At 44.2% G+C, this 19,172-nt stretch overlaps 1 protein-coding gene across 1 annotated transcript in view; it reads right to left on the reverse strand.

Annotated features, from left to right (window-relative positions):
• LOC128694073 (hillarin-like) overlaps window positions 1–19,172 on the reverse strand; it is a 306,029-nt gene that overhangs the window by 171,725 nt on the left and 115,132 nt on the right. Inside the window, exon 2 of the mRNA XM_070093483.1 lies at window positions 2,210–2,339. Coding sequence (XP_069949584.1) covers window positions 2,210–2,339 — 130 coding nt within the window. The remainder of the gene's footprint in view (window positions 1–2,209; window positions 2,340–19,172) is intronic.

Consider the following 19,172-nt stretch of genomic DNA (forward strand, 5'->3'; position numbering starts at 1 on the left):
TGGGTGACCTGGTTCATGGTGGGTGACCTGGTTAATGGTGGGTGGTCTGGGTCATGGTGGGTGACCTGGTTCATGGTGGGTGACCTGGTTCATGGTGGGAGGTCTGGGTCATGGTGGGTGGTCTGGGTCATGGTGGGTGACCTGGTTCATGGTGGGTGACCTGGTTCATGGTGGGTGGTCTGGGTCATGGTGGGTGACCTGGTTCATGGTGGGTGACCTGGTTCATGGTGGGTGACCTGGTTCATGGTGGGCGGTCTGGTTCATGGTGGGTGACCTGGTTCATGGTGGGTGACCTGGTTCATGGTGGGTGACCTGGTTCATGGTGGGTGGTCTGGGTCATGGTGGGTGACCTGGTTCATGGTGGGTGACCTGGTTCATGGTGGGTGACCTGGTTCATGGTGGGTGACCTGGTTCATGGTGGGTGACCTGGTTCATGGTGGGTGACCTGGTTCATGGTGGGTGACCTGGGTCATGGTGGGTGACCTGGTTCATGGTTGGTGACCTGGTTCATGGTGGGTGACCTGGTTCATGGTGGGTGACCTGGGTCATGGTGGGTGACCTGGTTCATGGTGGGTGACCTGGTTCATGGTGGGTGACCTGGTTCATGGTGGGTGACCTGGGTCATGGTGGGTGACCTGGTTCATGGTGGGTGACCTGGTTCATGGTGGATGGGTTACTTGTAAAATATTCTATGTTGGCCAGTGGTCACTCTACCAAAATTTCACAAGCAACACACTGGTAATGTCTGTGTCATAATATAACTTTCATTATTATTATTATTATTATTATTATTATTATTATTATTATTTTTATTATTATTATTATTATTATTATTATTATTATTATTATTATTATTATTATTATTATTATTATTATTATTATTATTATTATTATTATTATTATTTTTATTATTATTATTATTATTATTATTATTATTATTATTATTATTATTATTATTATTATTATTATTATTATTATTATTATTATTTTTATTATTATTATTATTATTATTATTATTATTATTATTATTATTATTATTTTTATTATTATTATTATTTTTATTATTATTATTATTATCATTATTATTATTATTATTATTATTATTATTATTTATTATTATAATAATTGCAAAATATCAACACCGCGTCGACTTCTTTAACGAAAATTTGTTAGAAAAAATAATGAAAGAGTGTCACAGACTGTACGAACAGTATGACTGAAGATCAGCCATTACCACAGGTGTTTATACCACAGGTGTTTATACCACAGGTGTTTATACCACAGGTGTTTATACCACAGGTGTTTATACCACAGGTGTTTATACCACAGGTGTTTATACCACAAGGGTTTATACCACAGGTGTTTATACCACAAGGGTTTATACCACAGGTGTTTATACCACAAGGGTTTATACCACAGGTGTTTATACCACAAGGGTTTATACCACAGGTGTTTATACGCTCACAAACACTGGAACTTGGAGCAAATATCTGCAGAATTTCAGTCGCCTTCCAGAGTCTCTTCTACCATAGGCTATGTATACAATTTTACGCTCCTATGACAAGTCAGTTATATTTTTATCCTCTCGAAATTATTCAATTTTAATTTACCAAAAAATATCAATTGGTAGTATGGCACCTGGTTGTATGAACCTAGTAACTTAGCCGAGGTGTCTTAATAAACAACATAGGCCAGTATTTTACAAAATGATTTAACCTCTGTCACTGTGTCATATCGAGTGTTTGGAAAATTAAGGAATTAGAGGGATGGAAACATATGGGGGAATATACCGCGGGTTCAATCCCGCCCGTGGTATGGTTTGTTTGCAATCGTGTCATTACGATTTCGTGAATCATGATACAGAAAGTATAAACAACCTTTCTAATTATTGCACTTTGCTAATACTTAGTTATAGAATGCAGTGGTAGAGGGAGTTTAACATTTGTTTATTGACGCCAGATAATACTGCTCATCTAAGACTAACATGGCCTCCAGCTCTCTCAGGCAAAGACTGGCCAGTCACGCTTCACATTCCTTAGGGCTAAAAAAAAAAAAAAAAACTTACTATGACCTGTTGTCTATGGGAAAATTAGCTACATAGTATTATAAAGATAAAAATTCTACCTACGAGACGTCAGGGTTTAGCAGAACTCACAAATATAAAACTGAAGAGTCGGTTTCGAGGCCTCGCTCCTGCAAGGTTACTTACGGAAGTAGGTGGGATTGGGTGGGAGGGTTTGTGTCTCCCTGTCCTCCCGGTTGCTGAGGTCCCAGTCCAATTCCTCCTCCAGGACATCCTCCGTCTGCACGCCCACCTCCATCATCGCAGACCATGATACCTGTAGCAGCACCAGCAGCAACAACAGAAGCAGCAGCAGCAGAATGTACCGGGGAAGACAGAGAGAGTGAGAGAAGTGTGAGCTGTATACATATGTTGACCTATCACTGTTCACTCATTCACAGTTGCAGGAATCAAGTCTTAGCTCCTGGTCCTGCCTTTTCATTTGTCACTTGTAGTGTTTAAGCCTCGTGAGCACCGTCATACCTATCCTTGAGACTTGATAAGTAGCCTGCCTCAACTATTTCTCCGTCAAGGCCATTCCATTTTCTGACCACCCTAAGACTGAAGAAATACTTCCTAACATCCTAGTGACACACCTGTCAAGTAGTAACTGTGCTATCGGGTACTCTTTTCTTGCCTCTAGCTATTGTGCAACGATTTCGTTGAAAAACGAGACACTTGTGCAACATTTGGCAATCTTCAGTGCGGAAGCGTTTCGCCAGCCAGTGACGTACGCCACACTCACGCTGGTGTGAGACTCGTCTGTAAAAAACTGCACTTGTGATCACAGTGGTGGCCCATGCTAACCTCCCTATTGTGCATAAAAATATACCTAGTTAAATGAATTTTATTAAAGCCAGCTGACCGAGTGGTTAACATACTGGCCTGTGAGTTTTAGGATTCTTATGCCATGGGTTCCACCCCCCCCCCTCCTCCCATCCCGTTCTGTGATTTGCTTGCAGTCATGCTGTCACGATTTCGTGAGTCATGATAATTTGCAACAAAGAGGTCAGGAGGCAGCCAGACTCAATAACATGGCTGAGAACATCGTAACACAAGCTGTCACAGCCACTACTTTTTACGAGAATATTTTTGACTTCTTTCTTTTAGCTGACAACAGGCAAGAGAGAGAGAGAGAGAGAGAGAGAGAGAGAGAGAGAGAGAGAGAGAGAGAGAGAGAGAGAGAGAGGGAGGGAGGGAGAGAGAGAGACGAAGAAAATAGTAACTAAAACATCCTTCGAGTCAAAATAAATACAAACTACAAGACACAAAGTAACACTCTGCTGGGTCAAAATTACCGAGTGGCTAACTTTGATGGGCCGTGATATCCGTAACATAACCCGGATCAAAGTACTAAATACAGGTAGAAAAAACATGGAGCATAATCAAAACAAAAATTCTGAATTTTAAGAGGGATAACGTGTCAATAAAAGCAATTAGAAGTGAAAAACTAAAGAAGCCTAAGTGGTCGACGAGGGAACTAGACATGACAATAAGAAAAGTGCCTAATGCACACACACACACACACACACACACACACACACACACACACACACACACACACACGAAGGAACTAGACATGACAATAAGAAAAGTGCCTAATGCACACACACACACACACACACACACACACACACACACACACACACACACACACACACATGAAGGCAGGATCCATACATAGTTTTAAGAAGAGTTATGATAAAGGTCACGTAGCGGGAAAAGTGACTGGGTAGCGGCCAGTTGAAGAGGCGGGGCCAAAAGCTGTGACTCAACCCCCGCAACCACAACTAGGTGGGTACACACACAGTTACATATGCATTACTTTACCGCGGATCCAGACCTCAGATAAGTATGGGCGCCTAGCCGTAGCTAGACGATGTTTCTCCCATACCCGGGAGCACCAGGCAAGTTTTCAGAGATATTTCATCATGGAGAAACATCGTTTACCTCCGTCTAGGTGCCCATACTTATCTGGAGTCTGGCTCCGTGGTAAAGTACTGTGTACTCTGATACAGAGTTTGAAGGTTCGAGTCCTGATGTGGACGTAGAGACAATACTTGATAATAATTTCTCCTGTTTGCAAGTAGTTAAGCATATCAAATCTCTTTCGTTGTCTACTGTATGTTGCAGGATTTGACTAATATATGTGTGTGTGTGTGTGTGTGTGTGTGTGTGTGTGTGTGTGTGTGTGTGTGTGTGTGAACCTAAAGGCCGTACAAATAATATATTATTACAGATATAAAATAACTTAAAAAATCAGATATGCTAAATAGAATTTTGAAAGATAATTTAAACAAAGCGTCAAAACTAAATCCCATAAAATTCTTTAGATATATCAGGGAAGGAAAATAAGAGAAGCTATTTATCTATCAGTGAGTAGGTACCTGGGTGTTAGCAGACTGGCGTGGGTAGCAGCCTGGGGACGAAATTAACCTAATTTTCCCGAAATGCTCTGCATAATCAGAGGCTTTCTATATAGTATGTCACTGACGTCAGCTATGGTCTTTATAAGTTGTATTACGTACTTGTAGAAATATGTATTATTAACGGGAGAATAACGTACAAGGGAGACTTGTTCCCTCAGTACTCCGTATTTACAAAGGGAGACAAGACTTGTTCCCTCAGTACTCCGTATTTACAAAGGGAGACAAGACTTGTTCCCTCAGTACTCCGTATTTACAAAGGGAGACAAGACTTGTTCCCTCAGTACTCCGTATTTACAAAGGAAGACAAGACTTGTTCCCTCAGTACTCCGTATTTACAAACGGAGACAAGACTTGTTCCCTCAGTTCTCCGTATTTACAAAGGGAGACAAGACTTGTTCCCTCAGTACTCCGTATTTACAAAGGGAGACAAGACTTGTTCCCTCAGTACTCCGTATTTACAAACGGAGACAAGACTTGTTCCCTCAGTACTCCGTATTTACAAAGGGAGACAAGACTTGTTCCCTCAGTACTCCGTATTTACAAAGGGAGACAAGACTTGTTCCCTCAGTACTCCGTATTTACAAAGGGAGACAAGACTTGTTCCCTCAGTACTCCGTATTTACAAAGGGAGACAAGACTTGTTCCCTCAGTACTCCGTATTTACAAAGGGAGACAAGACTTGTTCCCTCAGTACTCCGTATTTACAAAGGGAGACAAGACTTGTTCCCTCAGTACTCCGTATTTACAAAGGGAGACAAGACTTGTTCCCTCAGTACTCCGTATTTACAAAGGGAGACAAGACTTGTTCCCTCAGTACTCCGTATTTACAAAGGGAGACAAGACTTGTTCCCTCAGTACTCCGTATTTACAAAGGGAGACAAGACTTGTTCCCTCAGTACTCAGTATTTACAAAAGGAGACAAGACTTGTTCCTCAACTCTCAGCCCATCGGGTAAACAAATGAAAAATCTTATTAAGGACACTAGAGTTAATTTTCTGGAAAATAATTACTCAACTCGAAATCATCTTGGATTCTACAACATAACATCACCAAAAACTAACCTGAATTTATCAATTAAATATACAAAACGTGGGAAGAAAAGTCCCAGAAGATTTAGTGTAGATCTCGAAAATAATCCATCGAACATTGCAGTCAAAAAATAGAACAAAAATATAATGTAAGTGACAAAGTTCAATCTTTAATAAATGCATTAATTCCCCGCCAAAATATACCCGGGGTAACAGTGGGCTAGCCTGTTTTATACCCCCGGGGTATATATCAGGCTAGCCCAGAATATGCCTCTCTAGTCCAGATTATACCCCCATTGTGCTTTCCATAAATAATTCTGTATTTCGATGTCCAGAGTTTTTATTTTATCATTTATATATTTTGGGCTAGACCAGACTATATCTTCCCTGTCCCGATTATACTTCCTTGTGTTTTTCCAAGAAGACAATTCAGATAGAAAAATAATAACGGGTTAGTTTAGCCAGACCACTGACCATAAAACATAACTCTCACAGAGCCGGTTTCTGAGTGTGTAGAGGGTATAATGGGGCCTGGGGGGTATGAAATAGCCTAGCCTGTTTTATACCCCGGGTATAGTCTGGGCCAGTCCAGTTTATACCCAGGGGTATTAAACAGGCTATTCCACTTTAACACTGGGTATAGTCTGGAGGGATGGGGGTATATTTTGGGCTGTTGCACCGACACAACAGAAGAAAGAGAGTGGCACAGAGTGACTTGTCGTGCAGCAGTGTAGTTCCTCAGGGTTTTTTTCTTGGTTCACAGTTCTTCACAATGTACCTCGATGATGTGGATGCAGAGTTCACATCTAAGGTAGCAAACCTTGCTGATGATAGAAAATTGTAGAAAAAAACAGTATTCAAAGTAATGTCTGAGTGTTGTTGTCAGGAGAGGTTAGTGTTGTAGTCTGGAGAGGTTAGTGTTGTTGTCAGGAGAGGTTAGTGTTGTAGTTTGGAGAGGTTAGTGTTGTAGTCTGGAGAGGTTAGTGTTGTTGTCAGGAGAGGTTAGTGTTGTAGTCTGGAGAGGTTAGTGTTGTAGTCTGGAGAGGTTAGTGTTGTAGTCTGGAGAGGTTAGTGTTGTTGTCAGGAGAGGTTAGTGTTGTAGTTTGGAGAGGTTAGTGTTGTAGTCTAGAGAGGTTAGTGTTGTAGTCTGGAGAGGTTAGTGTTGTTGTCAGGAGAGGTTAGTGTTGTAGTCTGGAGAGGTTAGTGTTGTAGTCTGGAGAGGTTAGTGTTGTAGTCTTTAGAGGTTAGTGTTGTAGTCTGGAGAGGTTAGTGTTGTAGTCTGGAGAGGTTAGTGTTGTAGTCTGGAGAGGTTAGTGTTGTGGTCTGGAGAGGTTAGTGTTGTAGTCTGGAGAGATTAGTGTTGTAGTCTGGAGAGGTTAGTGTTGTAGTCTGGAGAGGTTAGTGTTGTAGTCTGGAGAGGTTAGTGCTGTAGTCTGGAGAGGTTAGAGTTGTAGTCTGGAGAGGTTAGTGCTGTAGTCTGGAGAGGTTAGTGTTGTAGTCTGGAGAGGTTAGTGCTGTAGTCTGGAGAGGTTAGTGTTGTAGTCTGGAGAGGTTAGTGCTGTAGTCTGGAGAGGTTAGTGTTGTAGTCTGGAGAGGTTAGTGCTGTAGTCTGGAGAGGTTAGTGTTGTAGTCTGGAGAGGTTAGTGCTGTAGTCTGGAGAGGTTAGTGTCTCAGTAGTAGTAGTTACCAGTCTCAGTAGTAGTAACCAGTTACCAGTAACCGTCCGTTGACTCAACGACCAACCGTCTCTGCCTGAGTCACTATCTGAATTCATATTGTGCTGACCTCAGCAGTATCAAAGGCCCCCTCACACTGGGTACTGGGCAGCCGGTTAGTCAGTATTACGAGTGTGAGCAAGGAGATAGGTAACGGCAAGGGCTCTCTCCACATAACAGCAATAATACGTAATAACAGCCTACGTGAGTATTTCTACCCTAATCCACGTATCGAACTCCCACATGATAAATGGTGGCAGCGGTGGGATTGAACTCTTGGATAGTCAAGGTCCATCTGGCTAACCTTCCAGTAGGTTGTTTGTTCTGGAATAAGGGTATCAGTGGAGCATGATCTGTCAAGACATGAACAGAGTACTGATAAATAATGTCTCGGAAGTGCTTTAAAGACCATACTATTGCTAAAGCTTCTTGCTCAGTTACTGTATAATTACGTTCAGCCTTCGTAAGGACTCGGCTAGCAAATGCAACTGCGTTGTACTTGCCATCGGTCTTCTGAGCTAGTACGGCACCTATGCCAATTGAACTAGCATCAGTTGTCAGATAGAAAGGCTTAGAAAAATCTGGAAATTTCAAAATTGGAGCAGATGTTAGCTTTTCTTTTAGAGTTTGGAATGCTCTTTCTTGACGGAAGGTCCAAACAAAAGGAGCATCTTTCTTAAGCAACTCAGTTAGAGGAGCAGCTATGGAAGAAAAATTGGCAATGAAAGATCTATAAAAACCTGCTAAGCCCACAAAGGATCTTACGGCATCAGCAGTTTTGGGAGTTGGAAAATTTAGTACTGCAGTTACTTTACTTTGGTCAGTCGTAACCCCTCTAGGAGTGACTACGTGACCAAGAAACTTAATTTCTGATCTGAAAAATTGACATTTTGACAGTTTGATCTTTATGGCTTCTTCAAGCTTACGAAGTACTACATCCAGTCTTTTCAAGTGTGTATCCACGTCTTTAGACATGACGATTACATCATCTAAGTACACCATAAGTGCATTACCTATGAGACCTCTAAAGATATTAGTCATGAGCCTTGAGAACGTGATAGGGGAAGATCGTAATCCAAATGCCATACGGAGGAAGTGATAATGACCTGTAGGAGTGGAGAATGCAGTTAGCTCTTGGCTGTCCTCGTGAAGAGGGACTTGCCAAAACCCTTGTAACAAATCTAGGGTTGAAAAGACTTTGTTATCTCCGATATTACGTAAAAGATCACCCAGTACAGGGAGTGGAAAGCGATCTGGAATGGTTTTCGCGTTTAGCTTCCTAAAGTCAATTACTGGACGCCAAGTACCATCCTTCTTAGGTACTAGTATCAAGGGTGCATTCCAAGGTGAATTGCTAGGTGCAATAACTCCATCATCAAGCATTTGATTGATCAATTCTTCTGCGACAGCAACTTGTGAATGAGGCATTCTGTACGCAGGTATGTAGATAGGTCTAGTACCAGGTTCAAGTGGAATACGATGGGACAATAAGTTCGTTATACCCATCTTCTCACCTGGTAAAGCAATGGCTTTACGACGTTTGTTCAACAGAGTCAACAAACGCTTGACTTCATCTGGGAAGTCAGTGGGAGCTAAGTCTTTCTCCTCAACTGGTGGAATAGATTGATCCAGTGAAGTGGATGAGGTCTCCCCGGCAGAAATAGCACCGACCCACTGGTCAGGTGACAACTCATCCTCTACCTGAACAGGGTAAGGATAGTGAACAAGGTCAACAAGATTGGTATTTGCTCTGAGGCGAACACTGTGACCAGAAGTGTTGGCCAGGTAGAAATGGATCTTACTATCTCTTACAACATGTAAGGATGGTTCAACAAATAGACCTTTTACTTTGCAGGAATCACTGTCAACTAGGACGTTATCACCATCTGGAACACTAGGAACAACTACAGACACTCTAGTGAGAGCACTAGCCGCAACAGAAACGTCTTTCTGCAGACGGCATGTGACATCAACAAGAGATGGCATTACTAGTTGCAAGTAATTGTTTTCCGACAAGGCGTCCCCTGTGGAGAAACTACTACTCGAACTAGCAGGCATTGCAGGGATAGGTTGAGCACTCAAGGCAATCTGAGCGTCCTCGGACACTTGAGGCATCGGACTATCCTGCAATTCTGAAGGTATAGGTGGAACACTGATGGGAGTGACAGAACTACCAGTGCCTGACCGCTTGGGTACGCTACTGGAGAAAGCATTAGCTTGTAAGGACTTAATCCGTACATCGTACTCTGCAGCAGTATAACAAATTTCTGATCCAAGCTGGTAACCCCAGAATGGAACGATCAAGTCGTCAATTTGTGCATGCCATCGATAAGGGTCGAGCACAATGCGTAAGTCTCGCATGGAAGCAAATCCCAGTAGAAGGTCACCAGGGAAAGTAATCTGGTCGACAACAAGGAAGGAAACAGTGAAGTCTCTACCTTGGATAGCAAAGGTTAGGGAAGTCGTACCTCGGACACGCAGGTGGGAACCAGATACTCCACTAAGGGAGGACACAGGAGTCGGTTCTACGAGAAGGACATGTCGTAACTTCTTATCCTTAAACAAACTAGACCTAATAATATTGATTTGCGCACCAGAGTCCATGAACAATTGAACGGGCGCATTATAAACAGATGCTTGCACTATAGGGCCTATAGTTGCATTGGAAGTTATGTGCAAACAAAAAGGTGGATTGTCATCAGAAAAGACTTGTTCTACTCCATCCCCAAAATCATCTATGTCAGAAACATGTGAAGCAACATCATCAGCAGGGTTGTCATTCTCGAGACTGCTTAAGGCTTCAAAGGAATTGTGAACGGGGATGGTGTACTCATTATCACCTACTGTCACCATGGGACGGTTTGACTGGGGCGCTCGAATTCCCCCGAATTGGAAGAACGAGCCTGGTTCTGGTTAGTTTGAGAATTGAAAGAATGAGCCTGGTTCTGGTTATTTTGAGAACTACGAGATCTGTTTCCTCTACGGGTTCTGCGGTTGGAACGACCACGGAAAGACCTAGAGTACTGAAGGTTATAGAGAGCATTACATTCAGATGTGTCATGTCCATGTATTCTATGATAAGTACAGTAGGGAAGATCTGAGTACTCATCATCAGTACGACGTCTCTTAGGGTAACTATCAGGACAATTAATTGCAATATGTCCACGGAAACCACAGTTATAACAATTCCGCCGACTATGGTTACTGAATGTACTATGAATACTACGAGGTGTATAACGACTCTGTACACTGGTTCTTGGTGATCTCTGAGATGGTTGACGACTACGATTTGTCTCTGTGGCGCAAACAAGAGGTGGTGCAGACTGAGGCATATGTGTGACATTACTTTTGATACAAGGGAAAGTACCCTGGGGGCACAAGGAACGTACATGATTTAAGGCTGTAAGAGGTTCCATCGTTACAGTTGGAGGATGAGCCTCATAAGCACACACAGAAGCAGGCGGCATTAGTTCTTTAATTGCTCCAAAAGCTGCTATTTTAGCAATTGATTCTGTAAATGGTTTAGCCTCTTCAGGGAGAAAAGTTGATGATTGGACAGCATTGATAAATGATGATAAAAGTTTGTCTAATCTAACAGCAAATGCACTCAACGATTCATTACTCATGGGTGTAGCATTCACTAGTTCCCTAAGAACGACATATGGATCAGCTGTTTTTACTGGGACAAGGAAAGAACGAATCAGTTCCTCATATTGTGACCACTTAGTAAGATTCCTGAAGTCTCGCATATCAAGGAGATCAACAACGTGAACAGCAGCAGGAGATCGATAAAGAGCTTCTTTAGCAATTCTGATAAGGCTTTCCTCTGAAGGAGGACCTTCACCTAGAGCACTAGCACGAGAACGAATGGCTGCAAACCATGCTTCAAGACTATGTACATGGCCATTGAATAAAGGTAACGCATCAAGGGAATCACGAGTATAACTATAATATCTCGGTGTCTGAGTCGGTCTGTCAGTCGCTAAGAAACTGTGAGGACTGATGACAGGACCAGCAGTAGCCTGAGAGGTCTGAGTGTCGACATTCACTAAAGTATCACTTGACGGTATGTGAGACATAATGGCAAAGTAGCACGAGAACAAACAAAGCAAAAATAATGAACAATAAAAATGATATAAAATTCTAGAATTGAAATGAAAAGATATACAACTAATTCTGCAGAATAATGTCTAAATACACTGCAAGAGGAAGGAAAACTCAATTCAAAGGACTATTGACCAAGAAAAAAAAAATATTTACATTGAAATATACAAGTAAAAATATTACTGGAGACTGAATTAAATTCAAAATGAGCTGTCTTTACTCTTGCTAATATAAAAATTAATTAATTAAATTTTAAATCAATGTGAAAGTGTAAAATAAAATTATTAAATTGTTAACTGGGAAATTTAAGTATTTTCTAAGAATGCATAGACAAAATTAAAATATAATATATAAAAATATCAATAAAAGAAAATAATTCACTGCAGAACAGTTCAACAAAATAATTCACTTCAGAACAAGTGCAACAAAATAAGGTGTAGAAACAATCACTGCAGTAATAAAGTGTCACTGGGAAAACTCAGGTAAAATAATGAATTAAAATATGAAGATCAAAAAAAATAAACTGATTGAACACTTTAACTCTTAATTGTAAATTAGACAAAACAATTTACTCAAACAGAGTAAGAAAAACACTTTACGTTAAAAGTAATTGAAATTGCATCAAGAGTGAATTTGTTCAAGAATATAAAAATATGAAAAAAATAAAACACAGGAACAAAACAGGGAATATAACACTTACAGTGGCGGAGCACACAACAGTATTAGTTTATTCTTACAACAAATTCCTGCTGTGACGGATACAACAAAATCTTGCTGTGACTGAACGACAAAAATTTGCTGGCAAAAATAATGGTACACAGTCTGCGAAAAAATTAGAGGAATGAGACACTGTTGGCATACGAAAAAAAAGACACACATAGAAATAAATGGATAATGTGGTATACTGGGGTAAATATCACTGCATGAAATACAATGACAATACAATAAAAAGAAATGAATCACTTCACACAGAGTGACTGACTGGTACACTACACAATAATACTTACTACAGACAGGAGTAGCATAAGGAAAAACACAGAATAAAAATATAAGATGAGTGAAAACACTGAAAAATATTGGAAAAATACTGAGTCAAAGAAAATACGGCGTTTACACTGAAAACACAAGGTTTAGAGTACACAAACAATTTACTATAAATGTCTCACACACGCAAATGTCTTTAAATGCAAGAAAAATGTCTCAAAAAAAATTATCACTGAAGTCGGGAGTAGTAGACGGGTGATTACTGGTGATGAGCGGGCTGGTGGTGTTTCCTCCTCCAATCACACTGTTGTCGTGAAGAAATGTGCGTTCTAGGCGAACTCACATAACTGGCTTTATCGGTGGCACCAGCTACAATCTCTTGACCAATTATGTGAGCCAAAACAGTACTAGGACCCGGTACAAGGGTGCAAACAACCACAGGTAGATAGGTGGATGGCTGGTGGTGGTGGGAGAGAGTGGTGGGTGGGACTCTCGCTGGGGTACTGCCGCGCACCCCGGGTGGTGGGAGAGAGTGGTGGGTGGGACTCTCGCTGGGGTACTGCCGCGCACCCCGGGTGGTGGGAGAGAGTGGTGGGGGGGGACGCTGGGGGTCTGCCGCGCACCCCACTCACCCACGAAGGTGGCTTGAAAAACCCACTCTATGCCACAGGAATGGTAAAAACCACTCTTAGCATCCAACAGGGAGCACAAAGCGATATAAACAATACCTCAGAGGAACTTGGCTTACTTCTTACTGCGTGGCTTACTTCTCTCTCTCAGCTGGGTTAGAAGCTGGGTTGGCTGACTGGCTTACCCCACGAGAATGGATGACTGGAAGACGTGTAACGATGCACAAAGCACGGAGGAGCAGTTGGATGACAGGAGACAGGCTGGATGATAGGCTGACTGGCGTTCACTTCCACAGTCTGGCTTACTGACTGGCTTAATTGCAAAATCCGGGTCAACCCCTCGGAGATTGAAGCAATTAGCACACGAACTAAGCCAGGAAGCTTGAAACGGCTGCAACAGGCTTGCAGGATGAAAGCTGTGAGGGGAGTCAGCTGCTGGCTGGTGGTGCCGGAGGGCAGGGCTGGTGGCTGGAGATTCACCTTTGACCCTGCCGGCTACTCACAACAGTCTTCAAACGCCTTGAATTACCATTAAAAACGTAAATCCACGCCCCACACCGCTGTACACCATTTATCATGTGGGAGTTCGATACGTGGATTAGGGTAGAAATACTCACGTAGGCTGTTATTACGTATTATTGCTGTTATGTGGAGAGAGCCCTTGCCGTTACCTATCTCCTTGCTCACACTCGTAATACCGACCAACCGTCTCTGCCTGAGTCACTATCTGAATTCATATTGTGCTGACCTCAGCAGTATCAAAGGCCCCCTCACACTGGGTACTGGGCAGCCGGTTAGTCAGTATTACGAGTGTGAGCAAGGAGATAGGTAACGGCAAGGGCTCTCTCCACATAACAGCAATAATACGTAATAACAGCCTACGTGAGTATTTCTACCCTAATCCACATATCGAACTCCCACATGATAAGTGCTGTAGTCTGGAGAGGTTAGTGTTGTAGTCTGGAGAGGTTAGTGTTGTAGTCTGGAGAGGTTAGTGTTGTAGTCTGGAGAGGTTAGTGTTGTAGTCTGGAGAGGTTAGTGTTGTAGTCTGGAGAGGTTAGTGTTGTAGTCTGGAGAGGTTAGTGTTGTAGTCTGGAGAGGTTAGTGTTGTAGTCTGGAGAGGTTAGTGTTGTAGTCTGGAGAGGTTAGTGTTGTAGTCTGGAGAGGTTAGTGCTGTAGTCTGGAGAGGTTAGTGCTGTAGTCTGGAGAGGTTAGTGTTGTAGTCTGGAGAGGTTAGTGTTGTAGTCTGGAGAGGTTAGTGTTGTAGTCTGGAGAGGTTAGTTTTGTAGTCTGGAGAGGTTAGTGTTGTAGTCGAGAGAGGTTAGTGCTGTAGTCTGGAGAGGTTAGTGCTGTAGTCTGGAGAGGTTAGTGTTGTTGTCTGGAGAGGTTAGTGTTGTAGTCTGAAGAGGTTAGTGTTGTAGTCTGGAGAGGTTAGTGCTGTAGTCTGGAGAGGTTAGTGTTGTAGTCTGGAGAGGTTAGTGTTGTAGTCTGGAGAGGTTAGTGTTGTAGTCTGGAGAGGTTAGTGTTGTAGTCTAGAGAGGGTAGTGTTGTAGTCTGGAGAGGTTAGTGTTGTAGTCTGGAGAGGTTAGTGTTGTAGTCTGGAGAGGTTAGTGTTGTAGTCTGGAGAGGTTAGTGCTGTAGTCTGGAGAGGTTAGTGCTGTAGTCTGGAGAGGTTAGTGTTGTAGTCTGGAGAGGTTAGTGTTGTAGTCTGGAGAGGTTAGTGTTGTATTCTGGAGAGGTTAGTGTTGTAGTCTGGAGAGGTTAGTGTTGTAGTCTGGAGAGGTTAGTGCTGTAGTCTGGAGAGGTTAGTGCTGTAGTCTGGAGAGGTTAGTGTTGTAGTCTGGAGAGGTTAGTGTTGTAGTCTGGAGAGGTTAGTGTTGTAGTCTGGAGAGGTTAGTGTTGTAGTCTGGAGAGGTTAGTGTTGTAGTCGAGGGAGGTTAGTGCTGTAGTCTGGAGAGGTTAGTGCTGTAGTCTGGAGAGGTTAGTGTTGTAGTCTGGAGAGGTTAGTGTTGTAGTCTGGAGAGGTTAGTGTTGTAGTCTGGAGAGGTTAGTGTTGTAGTCTGGAGAGGTTAGTGTTGTAGTCTGGAGAGGTTAGTGTTGTAGTCTGGAGAGGTTAGTGCTGTAGTCTGGAGAGGTTAGTGTTGTAGTATGGAGAGGTTAGTGTTGTAGTCCGGAGAGGTTAGTGTTGTAGTCTGGAGAGGTTAGTGTTGTAGTCTGGAGAGGTTAGTGTTGTAGTCTAGAGAGGGTAGTGTTGTAGTCTGGAGAGGTTAGTGTTGTAGTCTGGAGAGGTTAATGTTGTAGTCTGGAGAGGTTAGTGCTGTAGTCTGGAGAGGTTAGTGTTGTAGTCTGGAGAGGTTAGTGTTGTAGTCTGGAGAGGTTAGTGTTGTAGTCTGGAGAGGTTAGTGTTGTAGTCTGGAGAGGTTAGTGCTGTAGTCTGGAGAAGTTAGTGTTGTAGTCTGGAGAGGTTAGTGTTGTAGTCCGGAGAGGTTAGTGTTGTAGTCTGGAGAGGTTAGTGTTGTAGTCTGGAGAGGTTAGTGTTGTAGTCTGCAGAGGTTAGTGTTGTAGTCTGGAGAGGTTAGTGTTGTAGTCTGGAGAGGTTAGTGTTGTAGTCTGGAGAGGTTAGTGTTGTAGTCCGGAGAGGTTAGTGTTGTAGTCCGGAGAGGTTAGTGTTGTAGTCCGGAGAGATTAGTGTTGTAGTCTGGAGAGGTTAGTGTTGTAGTCTGGAGAGGTTAGTGTTGTAGTCTGGAGAGGTTAGTGTTGTAGTCTGCAGAGGTTAGTGTTGTAGTCTGGAGAGGTTAGTGTTGTAGTCTGGAGAGGTTACTGTTGTAGTCTGGAGAGGTTAGTGTTGTACTCTGGAGAGGTTAGTGTTGTAGTCTGGAGAGGTTAGTGTTGTAGTCTGGAGAGGTTAGTGTTGTAGTCTGGAGAGGTTAGTGGTGCAGTCAGGACGAGTGGGGTTCCACAGGGACCAGTCCTAGGACCGGTGCTGTTTCTAGTATTTGTGAATGACATGACGGAAGGAATAGACTTCGAAGTGTCCCTGTTTGCAGATGATGTGAAGTTGATGAGAAGAATCCAATCGGACAGGACCAGGCAGAACTACAAAGGGATCTGGACAGGCTGCAGACATGGTCCAGCAATTGGCTCCTGAAGCTCAACCCCACCAAGTGCAAAGTCATGAAGATTGGGGAAGGGGAAAGAGGACCGCAGACGGAGTACAGTATAGGGGGCCAGAGACTACAAACCTCACTCAAGGAAAAAGATCTTGGGGTGAGTATAACACCGGGCACATCTCCTGAGGAGCACATCAACAAAATAACTGCTGCAGCATATGGGCGCCTAGCAAACCTCAGAACAGCATCCCGCCATCTTAATAAGGAATCGTTCAGGATTCTGTACACTGTGTACGTTAGGCCCATATTGGAGTATGCAACACCAGTATGGAACCCACACCTAGCCAAGCACTTAAGGAAACTAGAGAAAGTGCCAAGGTTTGCAGCAAGACTAGTCCCGGACCTAAGGAGTATGTCCTCCGAGGAGAGGTTAAGGAAAATCGACCTGACGAAATTGGCGGACAGGAGAGATAGGGGAGACATGATAGCGATATATAAAATGCTGAGAGGAATCGATAAGGTAGACAGAGACAGAAAGTTCTAGAGATGAGACACAGTAACAAGGGGACACAGTTGGAAGCTGAAGACTCAGATGAATCAAAGAGATGTTAGGAAGTATTTCTTCAGTCACAGAGTTGTCAGGAAGTGGAATAGTTTGGGAAGCGATGTAGTGGAGGCAGGATCCATACATAGCTTTGAGAAGAGGAATGATAAAGCTCAAGGAGCAGGAAGAGTGACCCAGTAGCGGCCAGTGAAGAGGCGGGGCCAAGAGCAGTGAATCGACCAATGCAACCACAAATAGGTGAGTACACACACACTTGTGACGCTGTGGTCGCTAGTGTAACGGCCACAGCAGGGCTCCCCGAATCTTAGTGTTTTTAGGGCTTATATAATATCCAGCAGAGGTCAGTGAACGTGACAGGTCAGTGAACGTGACAGGTCAGTAAACGTGACAGGTCAGTGAACGTGACAGGTCAGTAAACGTGACAGGCCGGTAAACGTGACAGGTCAGTGAACGTGACAGGTCAGTTAACGTGACAGGACGGTGAACGTGACAGGTCAGTGAACGTGACAGGCCAGTGAACGTGACAGGCCAGTGAACGTGACAGGCTGGTGAACGTGACAGGTCGGTGAACGTGACAGGTCAGTGAACGTGACAGGTCAGTGAACGTGACAGGTCAGTGAACGTGACAGGTCAGTGAACGTGACAGGCCAGTGAACGTGACAGGTCGGTGAACGTGACAGGTCAGTGAACGTGACAGGTCAGTGAACGTGACAGGTCAGTGAACGTGACAGGTCAGTGAACGTGACAGGTCAGTGAACGTGACAGGTCAGTGAACGTGACAGGTCAGTGAACGTGACAGGCCAGTGAACGTGACAGGCCAGTGAACGTGACAGGTCGGTAAACGTGACAGGTCAGTGAACGTGACAGGTCAGTGAACGTGACAGGTCGGTGAACGTGACAGGTCAGTGAACGTGACAGGTCAGTGAACGTGACAGGTCAGTGAACGTGACAAGCCAGTGAACGTGACAGGTCGGTGAGCGTGACTGGTCAGTGAACGTGACAGGTCAGTGAACGTGACAGGTCAGTGAACGTGACAGGTCAGTGAACGTGACAGGTCAGTGAACGTGACAGGTCAGTGAACGTGACAGGTCAGTGAACGTGACAGGCCAGTGAACGTGACAGGTCGGTAAACGTGACAGGTCAGTGAACGTGACAGGTCAGTGAACGTGACAGGTCGGTGAACGTGACAGGTCAGTGAACGTGACAGGTCAGTGAACGTGACAGGTCAGTGAACGTGACAAGCCAGTGAACGTGACAGGTCGGTGAGCGTGACTGGTCAGTGAACGTGACAGGTCAGTGAACGTGACAGGTCAGTGAACGTGACAGGTCAGTGAACGTGACAGGTCAGTGAACGTGACAGGCCAGTGAACGTGACAGGCCAGTGAACGTGACAGGTCGGTGAACGTGACAGGTCAGTGAACGTGACAGGTCAGTGAACGTGACAGGCCAGTGAACGTGACAGGTCGGTGAACGTGACAGGTCGGTGAACGTGACAGGTCAGTGAACGTGACAGGTAAGTGAACGTGACAGGTCAGTGAACGTGACAGGTCAGTGAACGTGACAGGTCAGTGAACGTGACAGGTCAGTGAACGTGACAGGCCAGTGAACGTGACAGGCCAGTGAACGTGACAGGTCGGTGAACGTGACAGGTCAGTGAACGTAACAGGTCAGTGAACGTGACAGGCCAGTGAACGTGACAGGTCGGTGAACGTGACAGGTCGGTGAACGTGACAGGTCAGTGAACGTGACAGGTAAGTGAACGTGACAGGTCAGTGAACGTGACAGGTCAGTGAACGTGACAGGTCAGTGAACGTGACAGGTCAGTGAACGTGACAGGTCAATGAACGTGACAGGTCAGTGAACGTGACAGGTCAGTGAACGTGACTGGTCAGTGAACGTGACAGGCCAGTGAACGTGACAGGTCAGTGAACATGACAGGTCAGTGAACGTGACAGGTCAGTGAACGTGACAGGCCAGTGAACGTGACAGGTCGGTGAACGTGACTGGTCGGTGAACGTGACAGGTCAGTGAACGTGACAGGTCAGTGAACGTGACAGGTCAGTGAACGTGACAGGTAAGTGAACGTGACAGGTCAGTGAACGTGACAGGTCAGTGAACGTGACAGGTCAGTGAACGTGACAGGTCAGTGAACGTGACAGGTCAATGAACGTGACAGGTCAGTGAACGTGACAGGTCAGTGAACGTGACTGGTCAGTGAACGTGACAGGCCAGTGAACGTGACAGGTCAGTGAACATGACAGGTCAGTGAACGTGACAGGTCAGTGAACGTGACAGGCCAGTGAACGTGACAGGTCGGTGAACGTGACTGGTCGGTGAACGTGACAGGTCAGTGAACGTGACAGGTCAGTGAACGTGACAGGTCAGTGAACGTGACAGGTCAGTGAACGTGACAGGTCAGTGAACGTGACAGGTCAGTGAACGTGACAGGTCAGTGAACGTGACAGGTCAGTGAACGTGACAGGTCAGTGAACGTGACAGGTCAGTGAACGTGACAGGTCAGTGAACGTGACAGGTCAGTGAACGTG

The sequence above is a fragment of the Cherax quadricarinatus genome, chromosome 43 (assembly GCF_038502225.1).
Source record: "Cherax quadricarinatus isolate ZL_2023a chromosome 43, ASM3850222v1, whole genome shotgun sequence".
NCBI classification, from domain to species: Eukaryota; Metazoa; Arthropoda; class Malacostraca; order Decapoda; family Parastacidae; genus Cherax; species Cherax quadricarinatus.